The 20,116-nt window shown below is 67.0% G+C and overlaps 8 protein-coding genes across 8 annotated transcripts; 6 read left to right on the plus strand and 2 right to left on the minus strand.

Moving 5' to 3' along the window:
* Nucleotides 1-326: 326 nt before the first annotated feature.
* Nucleotides 327-2,370, plus strand: EMIHUDRAFT_455582 (hypothetical protein). The gene has a single exon (XM_005786800.1). It carries the CDS (start codon nucleotides 356-358, stop codon nucleotides 2,039-2,041), a length of 1,686 nt encoding a protein of 561 aa, XP_005786857.1. The 5' UTR covers nucleotides 327-355; the 3' UTR covers nucleotides 2,042-2,370.
* On the plus strand, nucleotides 2,327-3,308 carry EMIHUDRAFT_228600 (hypothetical protein; the record flags this gene model as incomplete). The annotated part of the gene is made up of 4 exons (XM_005786801.1): nucleotides 2,327-2,407; nucleotides 2,805-2,886; nucleotides 2,978-3,140; nucleotides 3,221-3,308. 4 exons carry the CDS (start codon nucleotides 2,327-2,329, stop codon nucleotides 3,306-3,308), a joined length of 414 nt encoding a protein of 137 aa, XP_005786858.1.
* A 942-nt stretch (nucleotides 3,309-4,250) lies between these two features.
* On the plus strand, nucleotides 4,251-4,844 carry EMIHUDRAFT_228601 (hypothetical protein; the record flags this gene model as incomplete). The annotated part of the gene is made up of 4 exons (XM_005786802.1): nucleotides 4,251-4,271; nucleotides 4,407-4,549; nucleotides 4,649-4,751; nucleotides 4,830-4,844. The coding sequence occupies 4 exons, from the start codon at nucleotides 4,251-4,253 to the stop codon at nucleotides 4,842-4,844; spliced, it is 282 nt and encodes a 93-aa protein (XP_005786859.1).
* A 16-nt stretch (nucleotides 4,845-4,860) lies between these two features.
* EMIHUDRAFT_441273 (hypothetical protein) lies at nucleotides 4,861-6,339 on the minus strand (the record flags this gene model as incomplete). Its single annotated transcript, XM_005786803.1, is given in 5 exon segments — nucleotides 4,861-5,273; nucleotides 5,347-5,410; nucleotides 5,421-5,429; nucleotides 5,680-5,831; nucleotides 5,905-6,339. Coding segments are annotated over 5 exon segments (1,044 nt in total), but the record flags the coding sequence as incomplete, so codon positions are not given.
* A 1,887-nt stretch (nucleotides 6,340-8,226) lies between these two features.
* On the plus strand, nucleotides 8,227-8,919 carry EMIHUDRAFT_54496 (hypothetical protein; the record flags this gene model as incomplete). The annotated part of the gene is made up of 2 exons (XM_005786804.1): nucleotides 8,227-8,581; nucleotides 8,654-8,919. Coding segments are annotated over 2 exons (621 nt in total), but the record flags the coding sequence as incomplete, so codon positions are not given.
* Nucleotides 8,920-11,537: 2,618 nt separating this feature from the next.
* Nucleotides 11,538-13,397, plus strand: EMIHUDRAFT_228605 (hypothetical protein; the record flags this gene model as incomplete). The annotated part of the gene is made up of 4 exons (XM_005786805.1): nucleotides 11,538-12,482; nucleotides 12,778-13,014; nucleotides 13,112-13,319; nucleotides 13,378-13,397. The coding sequence occupies 4 exons, from the start codon at nucleotides 11,538-11,540 to the stop codon at nucleotides 13,395-13,397; spliced, it is 1,410 nt and encodes a 469-aa protein (XP_005786862.1).
* A 346-nt stretch (nucleotides 13,398-13,743) lies between these two features.
* EMIHUDRAFT_228606 (hypothetical protein) lies at nucleotides 13,744-15,642 on the minus strand (the record flags this gene model as incomplete). Its single annotated transcript, XM_005786806.1, has 3 exons — nucleotides 13,744-13,920; nucleotides 14,050-14,242; nucleotides 14,747-15,642. The coding sequence occupies 3 exons, from the start codon at nucleotides 15,640-15,642 to the stop codon at nucleotides 13,744-13,746; spliced, it is 1,266 nt and encodes a 421-aa protein (XP_005786863.1).
* Nucleotides 15,643-19,118: 3,476 nt separating this feature from the next.
* EMIHUDRAFT_71411 (hypothetical protein) lies at nucleotides 19,119-19,553 on the plus strand (the record flags this gene model as incomplete). The annotated part of the gene is made up of 1 exon (XM_005786807.1): nucleotides 19,119-19,553. A coding segment is annotated over one exon (435 nt), but the record flags the coding sequence as incomplete, so codon positions are not given.
* Between the last annotated feature and the right edge of the window lie 563 nt (nucleotides 19,554-20,116).

Here is a 20,116-nt window from a genome sequence, read left to right on the forward strand (position 1 = left end):
CAGCGCCAGTAGTCTCAAACTTGACCGCATCGGCTTGAAAGTACGGACGCCGCTCATCATCGAGGTCCTGGGCTACGAGATTGTCGACGAGTTTCCGTGTCGGTATGCAGAGAGAGAGATTTTAGAAAACCAACAAGAAATTTCTTGTGTGTATGCATGCTTCATTCAGAATCTGCTGCTTCGAGTATGGGAATGACGCAATTTTCCGCGCTGTCCATCGAAATGGAGGCGCATGGGATGCGCCAGGGATCGGCTAGCCGATCCCTATGATGCCTCGCTCACAGGGTGGGATCCCAAGGAAGGGGGTGCCACGCTTGGCTCGCAAACGCCTCGGTCCTGCCGCCTGTTGTTCCCCATGAAAGGCATGATGCCCGGCTCCAACACCCGAGAGCGCCTCCTCGAACAAGTGCCACCCAGAAGCGCCTCCTGCCTGCCAACCTGGACGCAAGCCACTGCGTTCGCCAACCTTTTGAAGACGATGATCGGCAGCGGGCTCCTGACGCTGCCTTGGGCGACGAGTCAATTTGGCCTCGTCCTCTCGACAGTCGGCCTCGTGTACCTCGCGTACCTCTCGCAGGCGGCGATCCGAATGACCGTTCGCTGCGCCGCGCTCACCTCCTCGAGCCGCAAGTCGATCCTCTCCGAGATACGCGTCTCCCAGATCTCGCAGTCCGGCGGTCGAGCTGGAGCGTCGGGCCCTTCCGTCACTCGCAGAGCAACCGTCCGCGACTCGCTCCGGCACTCGCAGAGCAACCGTTCGACGACGGACGGCGAGCCAAAGGACGTCGCGCGCACAGTCGTCAACAACGAGGGCGATCCGATGCGTCGCTCGACTGTCGTTTCCGACGGCCACGGAGCCGGCTCGTGGCAGATCATCTCGTCGGCTGCCTTCGGTGAGCCGGGACGACTGATCACCCTCTTCTTCCTCCTCCTCGCCCAGTTTAGCCTGAGCGTGTCGTACTTTGACTATGTGGCGACCACGACGGAGACCTACCTGCACGTGCCGCACCTCCAGAGCGTCTTCTGCGTCCTCGCGCTGCTCTCGATGCTCTCGATGCTCAAGCAGCTCAAGTCCGTCGCGTGGCTCTCCGCCGCCGCGCTCATCATCTACGTCTACGTCATCGTGCTCGTCGGCTACTTTGGGGCACAGGAGCTCGTCGACCCGAGCGGCCCTGCAGGCGCCAACGCGACCGCGGCGGCGCCGCTCGCCCTCGCCATCCCGTCGGGCCTCGGGCTGTGGTTCGGCCCGGCGCTCTTCGCCTTCGAAGGCATGGGCACCGCTCTCTCCATCTACGAGGCGATGGAGGACGCCGACCCGCGGCCCTACTTTTCGGTCGTCTCGGCGTCGTACAGCGTCTCGCTCGTGCTCTACGGCGCGATCGGCGTCTTTGGCTACGTTGCGTGGGGCGACGGCGTGCCGCGCGTCGTTGTGGACGCCTTCCCTGCGTACAACACGACGGACGGCATGAGCCCGTCCTTCGAGGGCGAGCTGACGCTCGTGGCACACCTCGCGCTCGCGATCATCCTCGCCTTCTCCTTCGTGCTCCAGATGACGCCCGTCTTCCATGTGCTCGAGGATGTCCTCCACGGCACGCCCTCCCCGCGCCTCCCGCCCATCCTCTGGCCGCTCACGCGCGTGCTCATCGTCGGCGCCGTCGCGCTCACCGGCACGCTGCTGCCCGACATGGAGACGATGGTCTCGCTCACCGGCTCCGTCGGCTTGTCGGCCATCGGGTTCGTACTCCCTGGCCTCTTCTTCCTCAAGCTGCAGCCGCCGTCGCCAGGCGAAGTGGCCGCTGGCGGTGGCACGAGCACCGGCGGCAGCACGAGCGCCGCCTCGGTCGAGGAGGGTGAGCACGAGCGCCGCATCCTCGAGTCGGCGGCGCTGGCCACGACGATCAGGGCCAAGGAGACCGGCGAGCGGTGTGCGCGCCGGTGGGACACCTTCGTCGCGTGGCTCCTGGTCTTCACAGGCATCGTTGGCGGCGCATTAGGCCTCGTGGCCAGCTGTCAGCAACTCGCAAACGGCGACGCGTCGTAGGGATGCGTGCTCCGACGATGCCCCTACGTGAGAGTGGCGTGCGTTTCTGTAACACGCGGCGTGGCACGGTCGGACGCTGACGCCCACGCACGTATTGGCCTGATGGTGTACTCAGAGCTGTCGTCTGTGCTCGCGCGCAAGGGGTACAATGCGGCGAGGAGATGTACTGTCGGATGGTTAGCGGATAGCGGGGGCGTGCGGCGGGATTGGCGTTGGGCGGCGGCGCCCGCGAGGAAGAATGAACTCGGAGGCCACTTCGAGACATTCGCCAAGAACGCTAGCTACATGGGAGGGCTTCGTGAAGGATGGATTGAGAAAAACATTCGAACAAAGAAGAGGCGACGGGAGGAACCGGCAGAGGATGCAGTGACGTGACACATACACACACACACACACACACACACACACACACACACACACACACACACACACACACACACACACACACACACACACACACACACACACACACACACACACACACACACACACACACACACACACACACACACACACACACACACACACACACACACACACACACCGCTCACCCACGCGCACCGGGCCTCGCACTTTGAATGCCGTGGGGCTCCTGTCGTTAGACGTGGAGACGCGAGGGTTGCCCCCCCTTGCCCCACCACCTCGTGTGTGTGGAGAAGTTTACCTTACCTTACCTTACCTTAACTCGGAGGCCAGCAGGTGAGTGTTTCTTACTTTTGGGGGTCTTTGCACATATACACGAGGTGTCTCGCGGCGGTTCCAGGGCCGCTTCCGGATTCCGGTGTGTTTCGCGGCCGTCGGCGTTTCGCCTTTTTTCGGTTCGGGTTCGAGGCTTGGGTCTGCTGGTGCTGCGCGCGCTCCGGGTCTAGGGTACCCAACCCTGCACAATTCACGCCCACGCGCCCGTCGCTCGTGACTCGCTCCCGCGCATCGCAGGCGTTGTGCTCGACTTGCTTCGCATCTTCGCCACAATCCAACTTTTCGTGCCGTCGGAGGCGGAAACGCTGCACGCCTTCCTTTACCTCGCCACCTTTGGCGTGGCGGGCGCCCTCATCACGGCGCTCGCGGCGCTGGTCACCAACAAGGCGGTGCAGGCAAAGTCGCAGCAGATGGCGGCCACGCTCCTGGCCCCGCTGCGCAAAGGCGCGGGCACCAGATCCGACACGCCGATGATCTGAGGCTCGAGGCAGGGGCGGGGGGGCCTGGCGTCACCGGCGCGGTCACGGATCAGCAGCAGCAAAACCGCGTTGGTGCGGGGCCGCAGTAATCGGACAAAATTTTCTTCTTTCTACTTTCAAAGAGATCGCTCGCTGCGGCATCTCGGGCGTATCTCGCATCTCGGGCGCACGTCTCGGACTCGGCGAGGTGTGGATGGGTTGGGAAAGTCCTTTTTCTCCCGGCCGGGGTGGGGCGCGCGCGGGGGCGGCGGGTGTGCGGGATGTCTGTGGGCCCGAGCGATGTTCGAGAAAAGAAAAGCGAAAACTAAGAGAAATCAAAAGCCTCACACGCCTCTTTTGCCTCCCCTCTCGCCGCCCCTCCGGTGATGGTCATTTGGCGCTGGCTTGATGCGCTCGTTTGTGTGACATCCTTCTGCGCCTTCCATTGGACCGGGGACTGGTTTTTGGGGCTTGCACCCCCCCTTCTTCTCATCGTTTTCGCCAACTGGCAGGGCGGCGCGCGGCAATTTACGACATGGTTCGAGAGCGCAGCATTCACCGTGTTGGACGTGGTCATCTGGACGGTTGAGCACGTGCTGTCTCCGTTTCAAGAGCCACCGATCGTCGTCCAGAGGGCACGCTACGAGCAGCAGCGGGAGCGTGAGCAGCAGCGGCGGCGGGAGAAGGCGGCGGCAGAGGCGGCAGAGCGCGATCGTCAGAGACGTGAGCGGCGGGAGAAGGCGGCGGCAGAGGCGGCAGAGCGCGAGCGTCAGAAACGCGAGCGGCGGCGGCGGAGGAAGGCGGCGGAGCCGCCGAGGCGGCCGACCGGAGGAGGTGAGATGGCGGCGGTGGCAGAGGAGGAGCTGTTGAGTGAGGCGGCGAGGGCAGCTGCAGGTGGGGCTGTGGCGAGGGCGGCGGAGGAGGCGGAGGCACGTGAGGCGGAAGAGAGAGAGGTGGTAGCGGCACGGGAGTCGGCAGCGCGAGCGGCGGCGGCGGCGGAGGCGGAGCGGGCGGCGGAGGCCGCGGCCGCCGCCACTGCCGCGGCGGCCGAGATGCGAAAGCATGGCTCGGCGGTTGCGGAGGCGAGCGCGCTGCGCGCGCTGCAGGCGCTCACGAGCAGCACCTCGCTCGAGGAGCGGCGCGCGGCGGCGGCGGCGGCGGCGTCGCACGCGTCGGCCCTGCCTGCCCTCGTGGGGGAGATTGAAAAGGCGGAGCGAGCCGCGGCCGAGGCGACCGACCGGTTCGTCTCGACCGAGGAGCCGGTCATGAATACTCCGACCGATGGCGCAGATGAGCAGGCGGAGGCGGCGGCGGTTGCGGCAGAGGCCCCTCCCTCTTCTCGCCCGGCAAGGTCCGCCACGGCGGCCGCGGCGGCCGACGCGGGAGCACCGGCCCCCACGCACGGCGCGCCCCCGCCGCCCCACGCCCTCGTCTCGCTCGCAGACGCTAGCTTCGACACGGGCCGGCCGCCGGAGTCCACGATGGGCGGCGAGACGACGTGCATAATTTGCTTCACCGACCCGAAGTCTCACATAGCGACGCCGTGTGGCCATGTGTGCTCTTGCAGGCGGTGTTCCGCAAAGATGGAGCGGTGTCCTGTCTGTCGCGCGCCAGTGGAGAGGTGGTTCCAGGTGCATGTCGCGTGAGAGGGTGTACGTATTTCGATGCGGTGGAGTATAAAAACAAGTGGCAAGTGCGAGGGGAACACGAGAAGACGAGATCACGTGGCCTCAGCGCTGGCAGGAGGCAGAGGCTGCGCCAACGCCACTGGCAGCGCTGCCGTCCGCTCGACTGCCGTCGCGTCAGCCTCCGCCAGAGTCCCAGCCGAGGCAAGGTCTCGCAGATACGCCGACATCTCTGCGGCGCGAACCATGCAGCAGTACACGCCGAGAACGCGCAGCGCCGCCGGCCCGGCGTCCGCGCACGTGAAGACGGCGTCGGACGCCACCGCCACGTTGAGGTCCTCTGCCACCGCCCGGATCGCGGTGGAGAGGACGCACGACTCTGTCCAGCAGCCCGCCAGCAGGAGCGTGTCGACGCCGTGCGCGTCGAGCTCTGCACGCAGCACGGAGCGCCTGCGGGACACGTCCGGGCACGCGTCGCGGACACGCCCACAGGACAGGACACCCGCCCGCGGCTCGGAAGTGCCCGTCTCGCCGCCTCGCCGCGAAGGCGTCGAAGGCGTGCGAGTCGATGACGCGCGACCTCTCGGCGGCGGTCCGAGGAGCAAGCTGCGGCCAGGGCGGCGGTGGGAGCTGAGGCGAGGGCGAGGCGGCGGAGGCAAAAGCGAGGAGAGGCCAGGTCGAGGGATTGTCCCCATGCAAACAGCGGGGCTGGGAGGGCTACCCGTTCGCATCTCCACATCCCGTGAGTGCCGGCAGGAGCTGGCGCGGCGCTCGAAGGCGCTCAATGGCGAGAGTGGCGCCCAAAGGCCGCGCGCTGCGGCGTGTGGCGTGGCGGTGAGCAGCGGGGCGAGCAAGCCTCGTGCATGATGGCGCGTCCCTTGTCCGATGCGAGGTAGAGCGGGTTGTCGTGCGACGCGACGCCCCATGGGCCAAAGTACTCGTCGAGGGCGCCGTAGTGCGCGTCGGTGGGCGAGGTGCGGCACCAGCGGGACCAGAGGACGACGACGCCTGCAGGCGGGCTTCAGACGGGGTCCAGACAAGGCTCCCAGTCATCGCCGGTGCGACCAGAGAGAAACGGCGCCGGCGGCTCGCGCCGCAGCGACGAGATCGCAGAGGCGAGAGAGGACGCGTGGCGGCATGAGCGAGCGGTACTCCTCCTGCGCGTCGTCAATCAGCAGCGCCACGCGCCTCGGCCTGTCGCCGAGACGCCAAGAGCACGAGAAGTGGAGCCGTCTCTCTCGGCAGCCAGCGCGGCTGATCCGAAGATTCTCCATGCGGTCGAGCGAGTCCCGCCGGCACGCTGGCGACGCGAATGGCCGGCTGTAGATCACCATTGGCCGAGGATAGAGAGCGCCGCCCTCGCCGAGACAAGGCTCGGCGACGAGGCGCTCCTGCTCGCTCCCGGGAAGGAGCGCACCGAGGCAGCACTCGTCCAAAAAGTCCAGGAGGTCGTGCTTGGCGAGGCGCAGCGACGCGGCGAGATGCATGACGTCGGCGAGCCACGCCGTAGGCGACGAAAAGCGGAGAAGGCGATAGTTGGAATAAAGAAATTCAGGGGCCAACGAAACTCCCTCGCACAACACTGGGCACGGGACTGGCGCGTTGGAGTAAAGAATATAGTTGGCCGAATAAAAGAATTTTCAGTGTATGTTGCTCTTACGTACATTCCCGGAGGAGGACTGCTGACAGGGTTTGCGATGAGGAGCGATTTTAAGGCTGGGTTGTGAGGTTCGATGATTTGTGAGTTTCTGTACATTCCCATTCCGGGGAACGAAGGAGGGGAACGAGCGAATGAGTTTCATGTACAGTTGTCGCTTCTCGTCTCGGTTCGAGGCCGAGCACACTCAAAAGCACTGAGGTGCTCCCAGCGCACGCCAGGCCGCCCCTAGTCCACCAAAAATCGACCTCTCGCCCCTCTTGCGGCAGGCCAAGCGCTGTCCGCGAGCGTGGAGCCGCTGGAGCCACCCGCCACCGAGCGAGAGCGCTCTCGATGTTTGGCGCACGCTCTTCAAACACCTATTTGGAGCCGCCGGTGCTCACATTTCTCCAGCATGAGCGCGGTAGCACGTGCATAAATCTCTCGAGCGCGGGGCAGCACCAAAAGTATGCAAAGGCCGTGTCTCAAGCACGCTCGGCCGTCAACGCCCACAGCTCGACTTTCCCTCCGGGCACATTTGCTGAGGTCAACGCCGTGCGCCGCCGCTGCGACGAGATGCTCGTCAGCGTGAAAAACGAGCTCGCCCTCGGCCTCGCCCAGCTCGACGCCTCCGCCTCCGAGGGAGGTCAGCCCACGGAAGCCGCCCTCGCCGCGCTCGAGCGGGCGTCGCGCTCTGCGGCGGAGGCCTTCTACAGGGCCTTCGGCGAGTACAACTCGGTGGTCAAGCAGGCGCTCGAGGAGTGCCACGCCTCCTCGTCGGCCTCGACGAGGCCCGACTGGCAGGCCATGCGCTGCTTCGACCTGCTCAAGAACTGCCTCGGCGAGATGCGGGCCTGGCTGTGCGGCGCCCTCGCACTGCCCAGAGCGGGGCTGGAGGGGCTCCCCGCGCGCGCCACCACCGACCTGCTCTTCAGCTTGCGCGAGCAGCGGGCGCGGACAGAGGAGCTGCGAGCCCTCGCCCCGCCCCGCATGCTCGAGCTCCTCGGCGCTGCCGTCGAGATGGACCCGGAGCTGCGCTCGCTGCTCGCAAAGCTCGAGGAGTCGCTCGACGTGTGCACCGTCCGCAAGGCGGGCCTCATCCCGCCGCGCCTGTGGCGGCTCATCACGTCGCACATCGCAAAGATCGAGCAGCTGCAGGTCATGCTGCACAACTACGCCTCCTCGCCCAGCTCGCCGCGCAGCTCGCCGCCGCACTCCTGGCAGGGCTCGCCGACGCCCCCCCGCCGGGCTCACGCCTCGTCACCGCCAGCTGCCTGCCAGACGACCCCGACCACCCAAGGTGCGGGCGGCACCGCGGCGCTGTCGCAGGAGGATGTCGCGGGCGCTGCCCTGGCCCTCCTCGGGGGCGTGCGTGGAGACGGCTTGCTGCAGGAGGACCTGCACGCGCTCTCGGGCGACCAGATCAAGGAGCTCCTCCTGCTGCGGCTCGGCGACTCGGAGGGTGCGCGGGCGTGCTCGCCCTCGGGGCGCCCCCAGGCTCCCGAGCTCGCGAAGCGCGGGCGCGCGCCCGCGCTGGTGGCGGCGGGCGACGCCACGGGCGCGTGCGGAGGCTCCCTGTCGAGCTCCGAGCCGCAGGTGACTCGCGCCGCCCTCGACGACCTCGTCTTCCGCGGCCGGCTGGGGAGCGGCTTGGGCGGCTCCACCTACCTCGCCGAGTGGCGGGGGGAGGTGGTGGCGGCCAAGGTTGCCAGCGGGCGAGAGGACGCCTGCGCGAGCTGGAACGTCGAGGTCGGCATGCTGGCGGGGCTTTCGCAGCCAGGCCACCCCAACGTGGTCCGGCTCCTCGGCGCGGTGGAGGAGCGGCTCACGCGCTGCGTCATCCTCGAGTACTGCGACGGCGGCGACCTGCAGCAGGCGCTGCAGCGGCCGACGCCGCGCCGCTTCTTCTTCCGCGTCGCCTCGGGCGTCGCCACCGGCCTCACCTTCCTGCACGCCAACGGAGTGATGCACCGCGACCTCAAGTCGCCAAACGTGCTGCTGCACGGCGAGCACGGCGTCAAGATCGCCGACTTCGGCCTCGCCGCCGACGTGCAGCCGACAGGCTTGACCCGCACTCACTGCTTGGGGCGCGAGGTGCTCACGCCAGAGACAGGCGCGCGCGGTGGACGGCGAGAGGGCGCTTCCCGCAACGGTACGCACATCCACCCCCCCGTCCCCGATCCTGCACCTGCAGGCAGCTACCGCTGGATGGCGCCCGAGATCGTGATGCACGAGGCCTACTCCAAGAGCGCGGACGTCTTTTCGTACGCCATGATCCTCTTCGAGCTCATCACACACACCGTCCCCTTCTCCGACCGCTCGGCGCTGCAGGCCGCCGTCTCTATCGGCCTGCAGGGAAAGCGGCCCCGCCTCCCCGCTGGCACGCCCACGCTGCTTCGCGACCTCGTCGAGAGCTGCTGGGCCGAGGACATCGCCAGCCGCCCGCGTGCGCTGCACCTCGAGTCGCAGGTGGCTTCGCTCGAGTCGACCCTCTCCCCCTCCGACCGCGAGTGGCTCGAGTGCCCGCTCGGCAATCCGGTCCTCAAGGAGGAGCCGCCGCCGCCCAACGACAACAGCGGAGCGCCGCTCGCCGTGGCGGAGCGGCGCCGGCGGCGCTCGCACCAGCTCGGAGTGTGCTCGGGCGGCATCATGGCCAGCAACCAGGGCAGTGAATCGTAGCTTCGCCCCCCTCGTCGATCGATACGATCCCGTCTTCGCTGTCGAGCCAGGAGGAGATGGTTACGCTCACGGCGGAGCTGGGGGCTCTCCGGGAGGTTGCCCTGGCCAGCAGCAGCACGTAGGAGCGAGGCGTCAGGCGAGCGCGCTGGAGCTCCGGCTCTGGATTCCTTGGAGGCGGCGCTGGCTCCTCCCCCCGCCCCCCCTCCCCTCGAGCGCCGCGGCGATTGCACTCTGTTGCCACACAAATCTGCGGGCAGCTCTAGGCCCCGGTTGATTCTCTCCCTTGCCCGGCCCGGGTCTCGGGTCGGTCGGTTGAACCGAGCACTCTCGATGCCCACTGTACACTTTGTTCGGCTTCGGCGCTGTCCTCTCTCCGGAGAGAAGCAGTCAATTTAGCAGAGAGGCCCTTACCGAGTTGGTGTCCAGTCCGAGCCAGACTGTTCTTCACCTTTCTACCTAACCTAACACGTAGAGGTTGGCCGGTTGCGAGGTGTCGATGTGAGTTCTTCGTTGTGCGGGCATGTGTGTGAGCACACAGTCCTCAGAGACAAATAGTTAGGGTGCCCACAGGGCCCAAAAAAAGAAAGGAAAAAAGAAATGGGCGCACCCCGATCGCAGCACTTCGTGTTGGCGAGTCGAGAAATTGAGAGTGTGACTAGGAGGGTGTGACGCGGGGTATTCTCAAAGGTATACCCTTGGAATGGCCGGATCCAGCCTTAACAGTACGAGATCGCGCGCGCTTCGCGCGCTGCACCGCCTGTTCTCCGCGGCTGTGTGACGACGCGTGCCGTGTACCAGCAGACTTGGGCGCGCGCGGCGCGACGGCGCCCGCGAGGGAAGGCGCGGGTGCAGCGGCCGCCGGCGGTCGTACCGCTCGCCGGCCAGCGCAGCAGCGGCCAGCGCAGCGGCCGCCGGCGCAGCAGCCAGAGCAGCCGGTGCGCGCCTTGCGAGGCGAGTACTGCCGCCCGGCAGCCTTGAGAGGCGGCCAGGCGGCAGTACTCGTTCGAGCTTTGCGAGCTGTGCGCGCGCCGAGGCGCGCGCGGCGCGCGCCCGCCCGGCTGCCAGTAGGAGGCGGCGCAATATGGCCTATAGTACAGCCCTTGAGGAGGAGGAAGAGGCTGGCTGGCAGTGCTGTATGCCGCCGAGGGGCAGTTTTGGGGTGCTGTCCCCATCCCAGGGGGCTGCAGAAGGCGTCCGCAACCGGGACAACCCGGGACAACCCGCCCCCCCAGCCGAGGCCGGTCGAAGCCCACTTGGGCACAGCCATGAGGAGTCCTCTTGGTGCTCCTGGCGGCCGTTCAAAGGTCGGGCGCGCGCCAATGGGGGGGCGGGGGGGGTCTTGCTTGCTCCACACCGAGCGCCATCGGTCCGGACCGGCGTGCCCACCGAGGGTCGGCTTGCACAAGGTCTGAGCCGCGGGCGCTCGGCGCCAAGTGCAGTGTCACGCTCGCACGCGAAGGGGACACAATGGGAAAAACTCGTTTCCTATTCACTCGGTCCCCCAACGGGAGAGGCCTCGCTCCTATTGGAACACACTCCAACATCAGATTTGCCTCGTGCGTCCCTTTTTGAGCCGGAAAGCTATTTTCTTTTGGGTCCCGACCCACCTCCTCGCGTTCTTCTCGGCGTCATGTCCAACCCCGTCAAGCCTTCAATGCGCGCCCAGCAGCGCAAGTGGGCCGGCCACTTCCAGCACGCAGCCAACGTGGACGTGCGGTTTGTGCTGGGCACCACCTTTTTCAACAACACGCAGCGGCCTCCGCCCGAGTGGGACGAGCTCAAGGCGGAGGAGAAGGAGCACAAGGACATCATCTTTGTCGAGGGCCGCGAGAAGCTGCCGCACATCGGCGTCGTCACGGAGAAGAGCGCGTCGTTCTGGCTCTGGGGCCAAAAACCCGGCGACGACGGCGCTCTGGATGGGGCGTGACCTCCTGCCTCCAACCTCCTTCCTTTTTTGAGCAGGTGTGCCGCCGCGCGAGCGACGCTCCGAGATCGCCCGAGATAGCGCGGCGCGGCCCCGAGATCGCCCGAGATTGCGCGAGATCGCCCGAGATCGCGCGGCGCGGCCCGAGGCGAGGTGGATGGGTTGGGAGCAAGGGGGCGGAAGTGATCAGTGCGGTTGATCGGTCAGTCGGGGCGCGTGAGCCGGACTTGTGAGCCGGACGGCTTTCATTTCTCTCTGCGTTGTTGAGCCAGGACTCAACATAAGTAAGTAAGATACTCGTTCTGTTGCCATCCCAAACTGTCACTCCCCTCTCTCCCGGCCGGGGTGGGGCGCGCGCGGGGGCGGCGGGTGTGCGGCGGGTGTGCGGGATGTGTGTGGGACGGAGAGAGCGATGTGCTTGTGTCCGCCTTGCGTTTGTTTTCACATCGAAGGAGTCAGAAAAGAATGCGATATCATGCCGCCAGCCGACCCGTGTGGCTCGGAGGCACGCCTGGGGCAGCTCTGGACGGCAGCGGAGGCGTGGGGAGGCGTGCAGCCGTCTATCGCCGCCTGCCCCACGGCGCCGCGCCAGGCGGGTCGAGGCAAACGCGAACAACACATGCACTACGCCAGCGCCTTGCGCGCCCCAGAAGACAAATCACTGCCGCCGCCGCCGTCGGCGTGGCTCGACACGCGTCCAGCAGCCAGAGTGGCTCCGGCTCTGCTGAATAGAGCGTTGCGCCCAAGCGCCGACACGGACAGTCGATCCCTGCGCCTTGAGGTTCGTTCGTTCTTCTCGCAGCACTGCTCCAAGGGCTTTGGCGAATGCCCACACACCGCACGCGCTAAACAAGGCCTCTCGAAAGACTTCGAGCTGGCTGGAGCAGTGGCGCTGCTGCACGCGCGGCGCGGCTTCGCAACGTGCTTGCAGGGCACGAGGCCTTTCCACGTTGAGCGCTTCCCGGACGGGTCGTGGATCATCGGCACGGCAGCAGAAGCGCCGCGGCAGGAGGAAGAGCCTGCGGCACTGCCGCGATCGGACGAAGAGGCTGCCACGGCAGGGGCGCTCTCGCCGGAGAGTGAAGCAGAGCGGAAGGAGCAACGCAAGGCGAGGCGCGCCGCAGCTCGCCAGAAGCGAGACCAGAGGATGATCTTCAATCAGCAGGGCGTGGCCGTTGTGCTTAGCCCCTCGGCGCACGAGGCGTGGCTCACCGCCGGCGAAGAACGGCATCACGACCTTGGCGCGAGAGTGCTGGCTCTGCGGCTCGCCGTGGTGGACTCCTTGACCGGCTCGCGTCTCGGTGTCTTCCTCGTCTCGGCGCAGGCGCCCTCCTCCAAGGACCCCCACACCGAGGAGTGGGACGCGTTCTACGCCGCGCTCGCCACGGCCATCTCTCGCAAGCAGCCGGGAGATGTGCTGGTGCTCGGCGCCTCGGCGAACGCCGCCGTCGGCACCAGCTCCACGCAGGAGCGGGAAGCGGCCGCGCGAGAGGCGAAATGCAGCCGAGATATGGCCGAGATGTGGCCGAGAGGCGCCGGGGAGAAGATGCTCTTGAAGGCTGTGTAGCGTAGCGTAGGTCACTCCTCTGACAGCGCGCGCTCGCAGCCCTTGCCCGCAACCACCCCTGTGACGGCAGCCCCATGCCCGCAACCACCCCTGTGACGGCAGCCCCATGCCCGCAACCACCCCTGTGACGGCAGCCCCATGTGCACAGGAACGGCGAGAGGCGGCCGTGGCAAGACTCGTCGCGAAATACGGCGACGACGCGCGCGTTGAGCTCGAGCCGCCCGAGCCGTCCGGACCGTCCCTAGATCTCGCGGCAACTCTCGACTCGCAGCCCACCAACTTCCCGCCTCTGCCCTCTGCGCCGACGAGATGCGTCGGCCCGTTTGGCATCGACTACATTAGCCCTTCTGGCCGTCGTCTGCTGGGCTTCATGGACACCCACGAGGTCCGGCCGCGCGTTGCGTGCCTCAGCGCCCCAGCCTGGCCCCTCGCCTCACGCGCCTGCTATCTCCGTCACTCGTACGATTGTCGTTCCCCTGCAGCTGGCGTCGCTCGCCACTTTCTACCCCAAGAAGCACTACGCCACCTGGATCGACCCACGTTCGTCCAACGGGCACATGAACGACCACATCCTGATCTCGCGTGTGGATCTGGCGCGGTTCTCCGATTGCGGCTCCCGTCCCTGCATGCTGTTCGAAAGCGACCACCATTTGGTCGGTTGCAAGTTGCGCGTCACGGAACTCGGCGCGGGTGAGGCAGCCGAAGTATAGGTGTGTAGCCGATGCATTTTTCGCTGCTTTTTTACCAGGGGCCGGCGTCCATGTGTAATCCGTAATCCGCTAAACGGCGCTAAAGGAAATCTGTCAGTGGCTGCACTAGACGCCCCCATAGTGCACTGAGGCGCGCGGCGCGGGCGGATGACTACAGACTAGGGGAGAAAAAGCGGAGATCCTAGCTCGCTGGGAGACGTGCGCAACCTAAAGTTGGGAATAGGGGAGAAGTGTCAGTGTGAGGGGAGGGCGTACGCCGGCGTTTTTGCCTTTGAAAACTCAACCGTTTTTTTTGGGCACGGGGCTGGCGCGGCGGACCGGTTCCTGGGCGACTTTGCGATTCTGAGGTCTTTCGCGCCTACCGTATTTATTCTTCACACCACTCCCAGGTAGAGGTACCAGGGCTAGCGTTGAAGCACTTCGTACTGGACGTCGAGACGTTGCGCTCGGCCTGACGCGACCGAAGCCTGCATCCGCTCCCACGACTGCTCTAACGTCTCTGTGTCCGCGCCACCTCCCGCCCCCACCCTCCGGATTGGGACGTCCACCTCGTCGTCCTCGCCACCGTCGTCCTCGCTCTCCTGCGTGTCGGCCACCCGCCGGATGGGCACCTCCTCCTCGTCCTCGTCCTCGTCGTCGTCGTCGCCGCCGTCGCCGCCGCCGCCGCTCGCAGCGGCCAGCTCCGCACGCCGCCCGCCCCCACCGGCGACTGACAAGCGGCTGATGCCGGCGGCGGCAGCGTCGCTGCCAGAAACCGCGGCGACCGGCGTGCAATGGTTGCGGTGCGACGGCCAGTCCGCCCGCTGGCACACAGCGCTGCAGTAGAGCACGCCCTTGCACCGGGAGCAGCGGAGGCAAGCTGGAGGCGCCGCGTCGCGCCCGCCGCCGCCAAAGCCGCCCAGCCTTCTCCCAGCACACCCCGCCCAAGCGCAAGGCTCGCGCAGCAGCCCGAGGGCGGCGATCCGAGGGCGGCGGAGCAGCTCCGACGAACGCAACGGACCGCCCGCCTCCGCCGCCGCCTCGGCCGCCTCGGTGGCGACCGCCTCTGCCGCCGCGCACAGCGCGCGCGCCGCATCGCCGCCACCGAGGAAGGCCGCGTCGTCCCTCAGCCACGCGCCGAGCGGCAGCGCCGAGACAGAGGCGAGCGAGGCGAGGCTGTCGAGCAGCGCAGGCACCTAGCGAGGAGTCGTCCATCCCAAATGACGCGCAACGGCACGCGGCGGAACCACTCTGTCGCGCAGCGCGGGCGCCGTCTCTCGCCGCGGCCGCTGCGACAGGAGGAAGCGGCCGATGGCGGCGTTGGAGCGGAGAAGTGCGAGCGGTGCGGCGGGCGTGGCGGCGGCGGCGGCGGCGGCGGCGAGCGCTTCGACTGCGGCAGCGGCGAGGTCGGAGGCGAGAGAGACGCACCAGCCTCCCTCGTCGTCGGCGGCGGCGTCGGCACCACCCATCGCACGCGCCTGCCAGCTGCTCGCGAGCAGCGGCAAGCAGACCTGCAGCGCCGCCAGCGGCCGCTGCCGCAGCGTGCTCACGAGCGGCGCGTTGGAAAGGAGGCCGGCGCCCGCAGCCACAACCTCCCGCGGCGCACCCCCGGCGCACAGGAGGCTGAACCGGCCGACCAAGTGCCCCTCCGCCGTGGCGGCGTGCGCGGCTGGCCAGCCTAGCTGCGCGAGCGGTGACGGCGGCTCCTCGGGCTCCGCCTCGCAGCGGCTGCAGCGGCACGGAAAGTGGAGGTGGGCCCGGCGAGCGCGCCGCGGCAGAACCAGCAGGCGGGGAGGCAGGTACGAGTGAAAGAGCTCGCTCCCCTCCTCGATGGCGGCAACCGCAAACAGCGCAAAGTTGCCTCCGAGCCGGGTGGACAGGCAGTTTGGGTCGCAGCTGTGGTTGAGCTTCGCCGCCGTCTCGTAGAAGGCCGCGCCGTGCTCGACGCCGAGGAGGGGCGTCTCGAGGCCAAAGGCGTTGTGTCGCACGGCATCGTACACCGCCAGCGCTGCCACCTCGTCGACGCCGCTGGCGCAGAGCCGTCGCAACGCCTCGTCGCTGATCGGCGGCGCTGCTGCGGCGTGCTCGGTCGCTCCACCGCGCTGCTGCGGCGCTGCGAAGCGCGCTGCCCAGTCTGAGCCGCGGCCGCTCTCCAGCAGCGCTTTAGCCAGGGCGGCCTCGACCGACTCCGACTCGTCATCTCCACACGTCGTGGCGGCTGGCGCCTCGGTCAGCAGCACCGCGCCAGCTGGGATGTGGCAGCTCGCGACGAGATGCGAGCCACGCCAGTCGGGCGAGGTGCGGCACGTGTAGGCCGCACACATGGTAGGGACGGGGCGTGCGCGGCGTCGTGGGCTTCTTCGCTGTCCGTGCTCGGGGATGGCCCCGCCAGGCCGTCACCGCGGTTTCTTTTATTGACAGTGGAGTTGTGAAGTTGCGGAGTCCAGCGTCCACCCATACCGCGCCAGTGTCCAGTCCGACTTTCTTTTCGCTTTCCTTGAGTGCTGTTGTGTTTTTGTTTTAATCTATCAAAACTTGATACGCTGTCTGTAACTTGACACGCTGTTTACCAGCTCGCTTTTTCGCTTTGATTAGCGCCGCCGTCACCATCAAAGCAAATTTACGTGCAAGAGAAAACCCAGCGGACGGATGTGGCACGCCATCCTGTGACGGCCCGACGAGGCGCTTTGAGAGCGTCTCTTCCTGAATGACCTTGGCAATCGTCGTCCTCGTCTCTGGTGCTGCACACCGGTCGAGCATCTCGTGCCCGATAGCCTTCGTCGACCTCTCTCTTCCTCTTGTCTCTTGCGTGCGCGCCGGCGGCGAGTGGCGGGCGATCGAGAGATTGGCAACCACTTCTCGAGTCCCAGAGCAGGAATTTGTGAAGCACGAGGCGCCGCCGGCTACGGCGAGCATCCCTCGCAAGACCCTTGAGGCGTCGACCATCGGCGTCCTCGGCCCGCTCGATGCGTCAAGGACCAAGGCGGCGCTCGGCGGGCGTGCGGGCGGAGCAAAGCGGCACTGCCTGCTCCTCCAGAGTGAAGGGGCCATCGACCAGTCCCTCGGCTCCTCGCCGAGAAACTCAGCGTGGCCCACGGAGGTCCGCTCCACCCAGGTCGCCGAATCGAAGACAGCCGAGTCGACTGATCTCTTCTGTGACTTTGCCGACTGGCGGCCCGCCTCCTTCCACTTCACCGACTCCTCGCTGCTCGAGGTCGAAAGGGGAGAGCTGGAGCGGGCGAGTCAGGTGCTCGACCCGCACTGCACCCGCCACGCTGCTGCATCACGCACTCAAACCTTCGCCTCTCTGGCCCTCCCCATCTCCCGCGCCGCCCGCCCGTCTGCTGTCTGAGCCTCTCCTGTCTGAGCGCTGCTCCCGTGCCGCCCAGGTGGGCACCTGCCAACCCGCCACGGCGGACGGGCACCCAGTGTTCGAACCCGAGGCGCCAACGACCGAGGTGGCGAAGGGGCACCACCCGACCAAGCTGGCCGAGATCATGCCCGTGAACGTGCCCGAGTCGTGGACCGCCGGCGGTGCTGGGCAGCTCCGAAAGCTGGTCGAGACGGGCCTCGGCTTGGTCGAGACGGGCCTCGTCTGCGCGGGATCCTTGCTGCTCGGGCGTTCGCGAGTCGCCTCGCTCGAAGCATCCGTCACACAAGTCCGCTTGGCCACCGCCGCGCTGCTCGTCGGCAGGGTGCATGGCAGCACGCCATCGCCAACATGCACGGATCTCCCGGGTGCATCATCTGGGGATACTTGGTTCGACGGCTCCAACGGGTGTGCCGCTTACTCAAATGCCGGCTGGTGCGACGCCTATGGCAACGCTGATTACAACGGCGAGGGCACGGCCAACGATAAGTGCTGCGTGTGTGGGGGCGGGGTGGCCAATCAGAGTGCATGTGGCGAATGCGTCGCGTGCAGGTGCGTTGCGTGCGTCGGTGCCCCATCGGGATGCTATCCCTACGATCCTACCGGATCTGCAGGACCACCGAGCGCTGAAGAGTGCATTGGTTCTGGTGGCATTGATTGCTCCGTCGCATCGCCGTCGCCGTACCCGCCTCAAATGGCACCAACTCCACCGCCTTCGCCGCCACCAATGCTGCCTTCACCGCCGCTGTCACCCCAGCCGCCACGGTTCTGTGCGTGCGCTAGCGTTTGGTCCGACCCTAGCTGTGGAGGCACACAGTACGGCTGCCCGGACGTGTCCTGTGAGAACCCCGACGAGCGGCCGTGGTGCGTGGCGGAGCGCTACCCCTGCGATTCCTCCACTCCCGCCGTCGACCACAGCTACATGAGCTACTCCTACGAGTCGACTGACAGGGGCGAAGGGGACGTGCCAAGCGTGGCACTGGACAATAATGGCGTCGCCTGGTTCTACTGCAATCCCGAGCCGTCGCCGTCGCCGTCTCCCGAACCTTGCCCTAACTGCCAAGAGCCGTCGTCGGCGCTGCTGCCTCCGTCTCCGCCCTCGCACCCGCTCGCATACTACACCGTCACCACGACGCCGGGATCGTGGCCTAGCGAGGTGAGCTGGGACTTCCGGTGCGGCGGCGAAGTCGTCCTCTCGTCGGCGCCCTACACCGGCTCAGACCAGTGTGGGCTCTGCCCAGACTTCCAGACCGAGTACGGCGTCTCCCTCTCGCCCGGCGTCGAGTGCGAGCTCCACATGTACGATTCATACGGCGACGGCTGGAACGGCGCTAACTGGTCAGGCCTCGGGCAGGAGGGCTTCACCGTTACCTCTGGGCCTGAGGAGAGGAAGTCCTTTGTGGTGCCGTTTGCGCCGCCCTCCCCACCGCCATCACCGCCGCAGCTACCGCCACCACCTTCGTCGCCGCCGTCACCGCCGCAGCTGCCACCCGGCTGCCCGCTCACCGGGCCCCACGGGGACATGTACCTCAACGGTTATTGCTCCCCGATGGTGACCGCGGTGACTTGGGATGAAGCAGCCGTTTTCGTGGGTGCGCAGGACGGCTGTAACGGCATCACGTACGAGCCATACAACTCGCGCTACACGGGCCGTGCGGGCACGACGCTCTACAGCTCGCCAAGTGGGGAGACCAGTTGGTTGGTCGAGTGTTCGCCCCCGCCCCCGCTACCCCCTTCGCCACCGCCTACACCGCCTTCGCCGCCAACATCGCCTTCATCGCCGTCGCCCCCGCAGACGCCACCGTTGCCTCCCCAGCCGCCACGGGCACCGCTCCAGCTCACCGGCCCATGCTCGCTCACCGACGGAGGCTCGTGCGCCACGTCGCCAAACTACCCGAACAGCTACGGCAACGACGAGGAGTGCAGCATCATTGGCGTGCCGCCGGTCGGGCTCGAGACGGTCGCCTTTGATGTAGAGGCGGACAGCAGCTGCCGCTGGGACTACCTCACCGTCAACGGCGTGAATTACTGCAGCACCTCGGGGCCGAATGGCGTGGTGGCGGAGGACGGCGTCATCGAGTGGTTCTCCGACAATATCGGCACCAGGCCGGGCTGGAAGGCGCGCCCTGGGCTCTCTCGCCTTCCCCCCTATTGCACTTCTCTGATGCCCCTCTTCCCTCTGCCGTCGTCAGATCTGCTGAGTGCCGCGGGCTGCACGACCTCGAGTATGTCATCTCACAGGTGACTGCTTGCCGAGAGATGTGCTCCCAGACACTTCCAACACCTGCGCTCGACATGTCCAAGACACCTGCTAGACGGCTCTCCAGACACTCACGAGGCGCCCCATCTCTGGACCACATCACTGCCTGATGGTGGATTTTGCCGCCGCCCTCGCAGGGGCTCGCCCACCGCCACTCGCGCCACCACCTGCTCAACCAGCACTCGTCCCGCTCGCACGCGGTGCTCTCCGTCTACCTCGACGTGGCCGACTCGGCCGAGGCGCCGCCCGGCCGGTACGGCCGCCTCTCGCTCCTCGACCTCGCCGGCTCGGAGAACGTCCGCGCGTCGCAGTCGAGCGGCGGCGGCCTCAAGGAGGCGGGCGCCATCAACCGCTCGCTCTTCGCGCTCGCCCAGGTCATCAAGTCGCTCTCGCTCGGCCCGGGCCGTGGCCCGCCGCACGTGCCGTACCGCGACTCTGTCCTCACCAAGCTGCTCGCCGACTCGCTCGGCGGCAGCGCGCACACCCTCATGATCGCCACCGTCTCACCGCTCGCCGCGTACCTCGACGAGACTGTCAGAACGCTGCACTACGCGTGCTCGGCCGGCGCGAGCCACAGCCGGCCGGTGGTCGAGAGCGCGAAATAGGGCGACCCCATGCGCGTCGTGTGCATCTCATAGGAGCGATCCGCAACCGGCCCGTGGTCAAGCTCGACCCGCAGCAGCAGCTCATCGCGAAGCTCAAGGCGGAGGTGCTCGAGCTCAAGCAGCAGGTGCCGGCTCTCACGCATCACCCTCGAGAGATAACCTGAGCTCACCAAGGGCACCCAAAAGAGCCGAAGATGCGACCCCTGATGCGACTTCCACAGGTTGAATTCCTCACGCACAAGCTCACCCACGCCAACACGCGCCTCGCCTCGCGCGCCACCGACGGCGACGAGCAGCATGCCTCGTCTTTGCAGCACGCTGCGGCCGAGCCAAGGGCGCACCACTTCGAAGCGTGGACACCCTGCACCGATGAGGCGCCCCGGCGGGGGTTCGGCGAAAGGACTCCGGACTCCTCTCCGCGGCAGTACCACCCGACCCCCGTCAAGCCGAGGGGCGAGGGCGAGAGGGGCGAGGGAGAAAGGGGCGAGCGCGGCGGCGAGAGGCACGAGCCGGAGCCGCTGCGCGAGCGGGAGGTCAGCGACGAGCTCCCTTCGCGCGCTTGG

Source organism: Emiliania huxleyi (genome assembly GCF_000372725.1).
Source record: "Emiliania huxleyi CCMP1516 chromosome Unknown EMIHUscaffold_149, whole genome shotgun sequence".
Taxonomy (NCBI): Eukaryota; Haptophyta; order Isochrysidales; family Noelaerhabdaceae; genus Emiliania; species Emiliania huxleyi.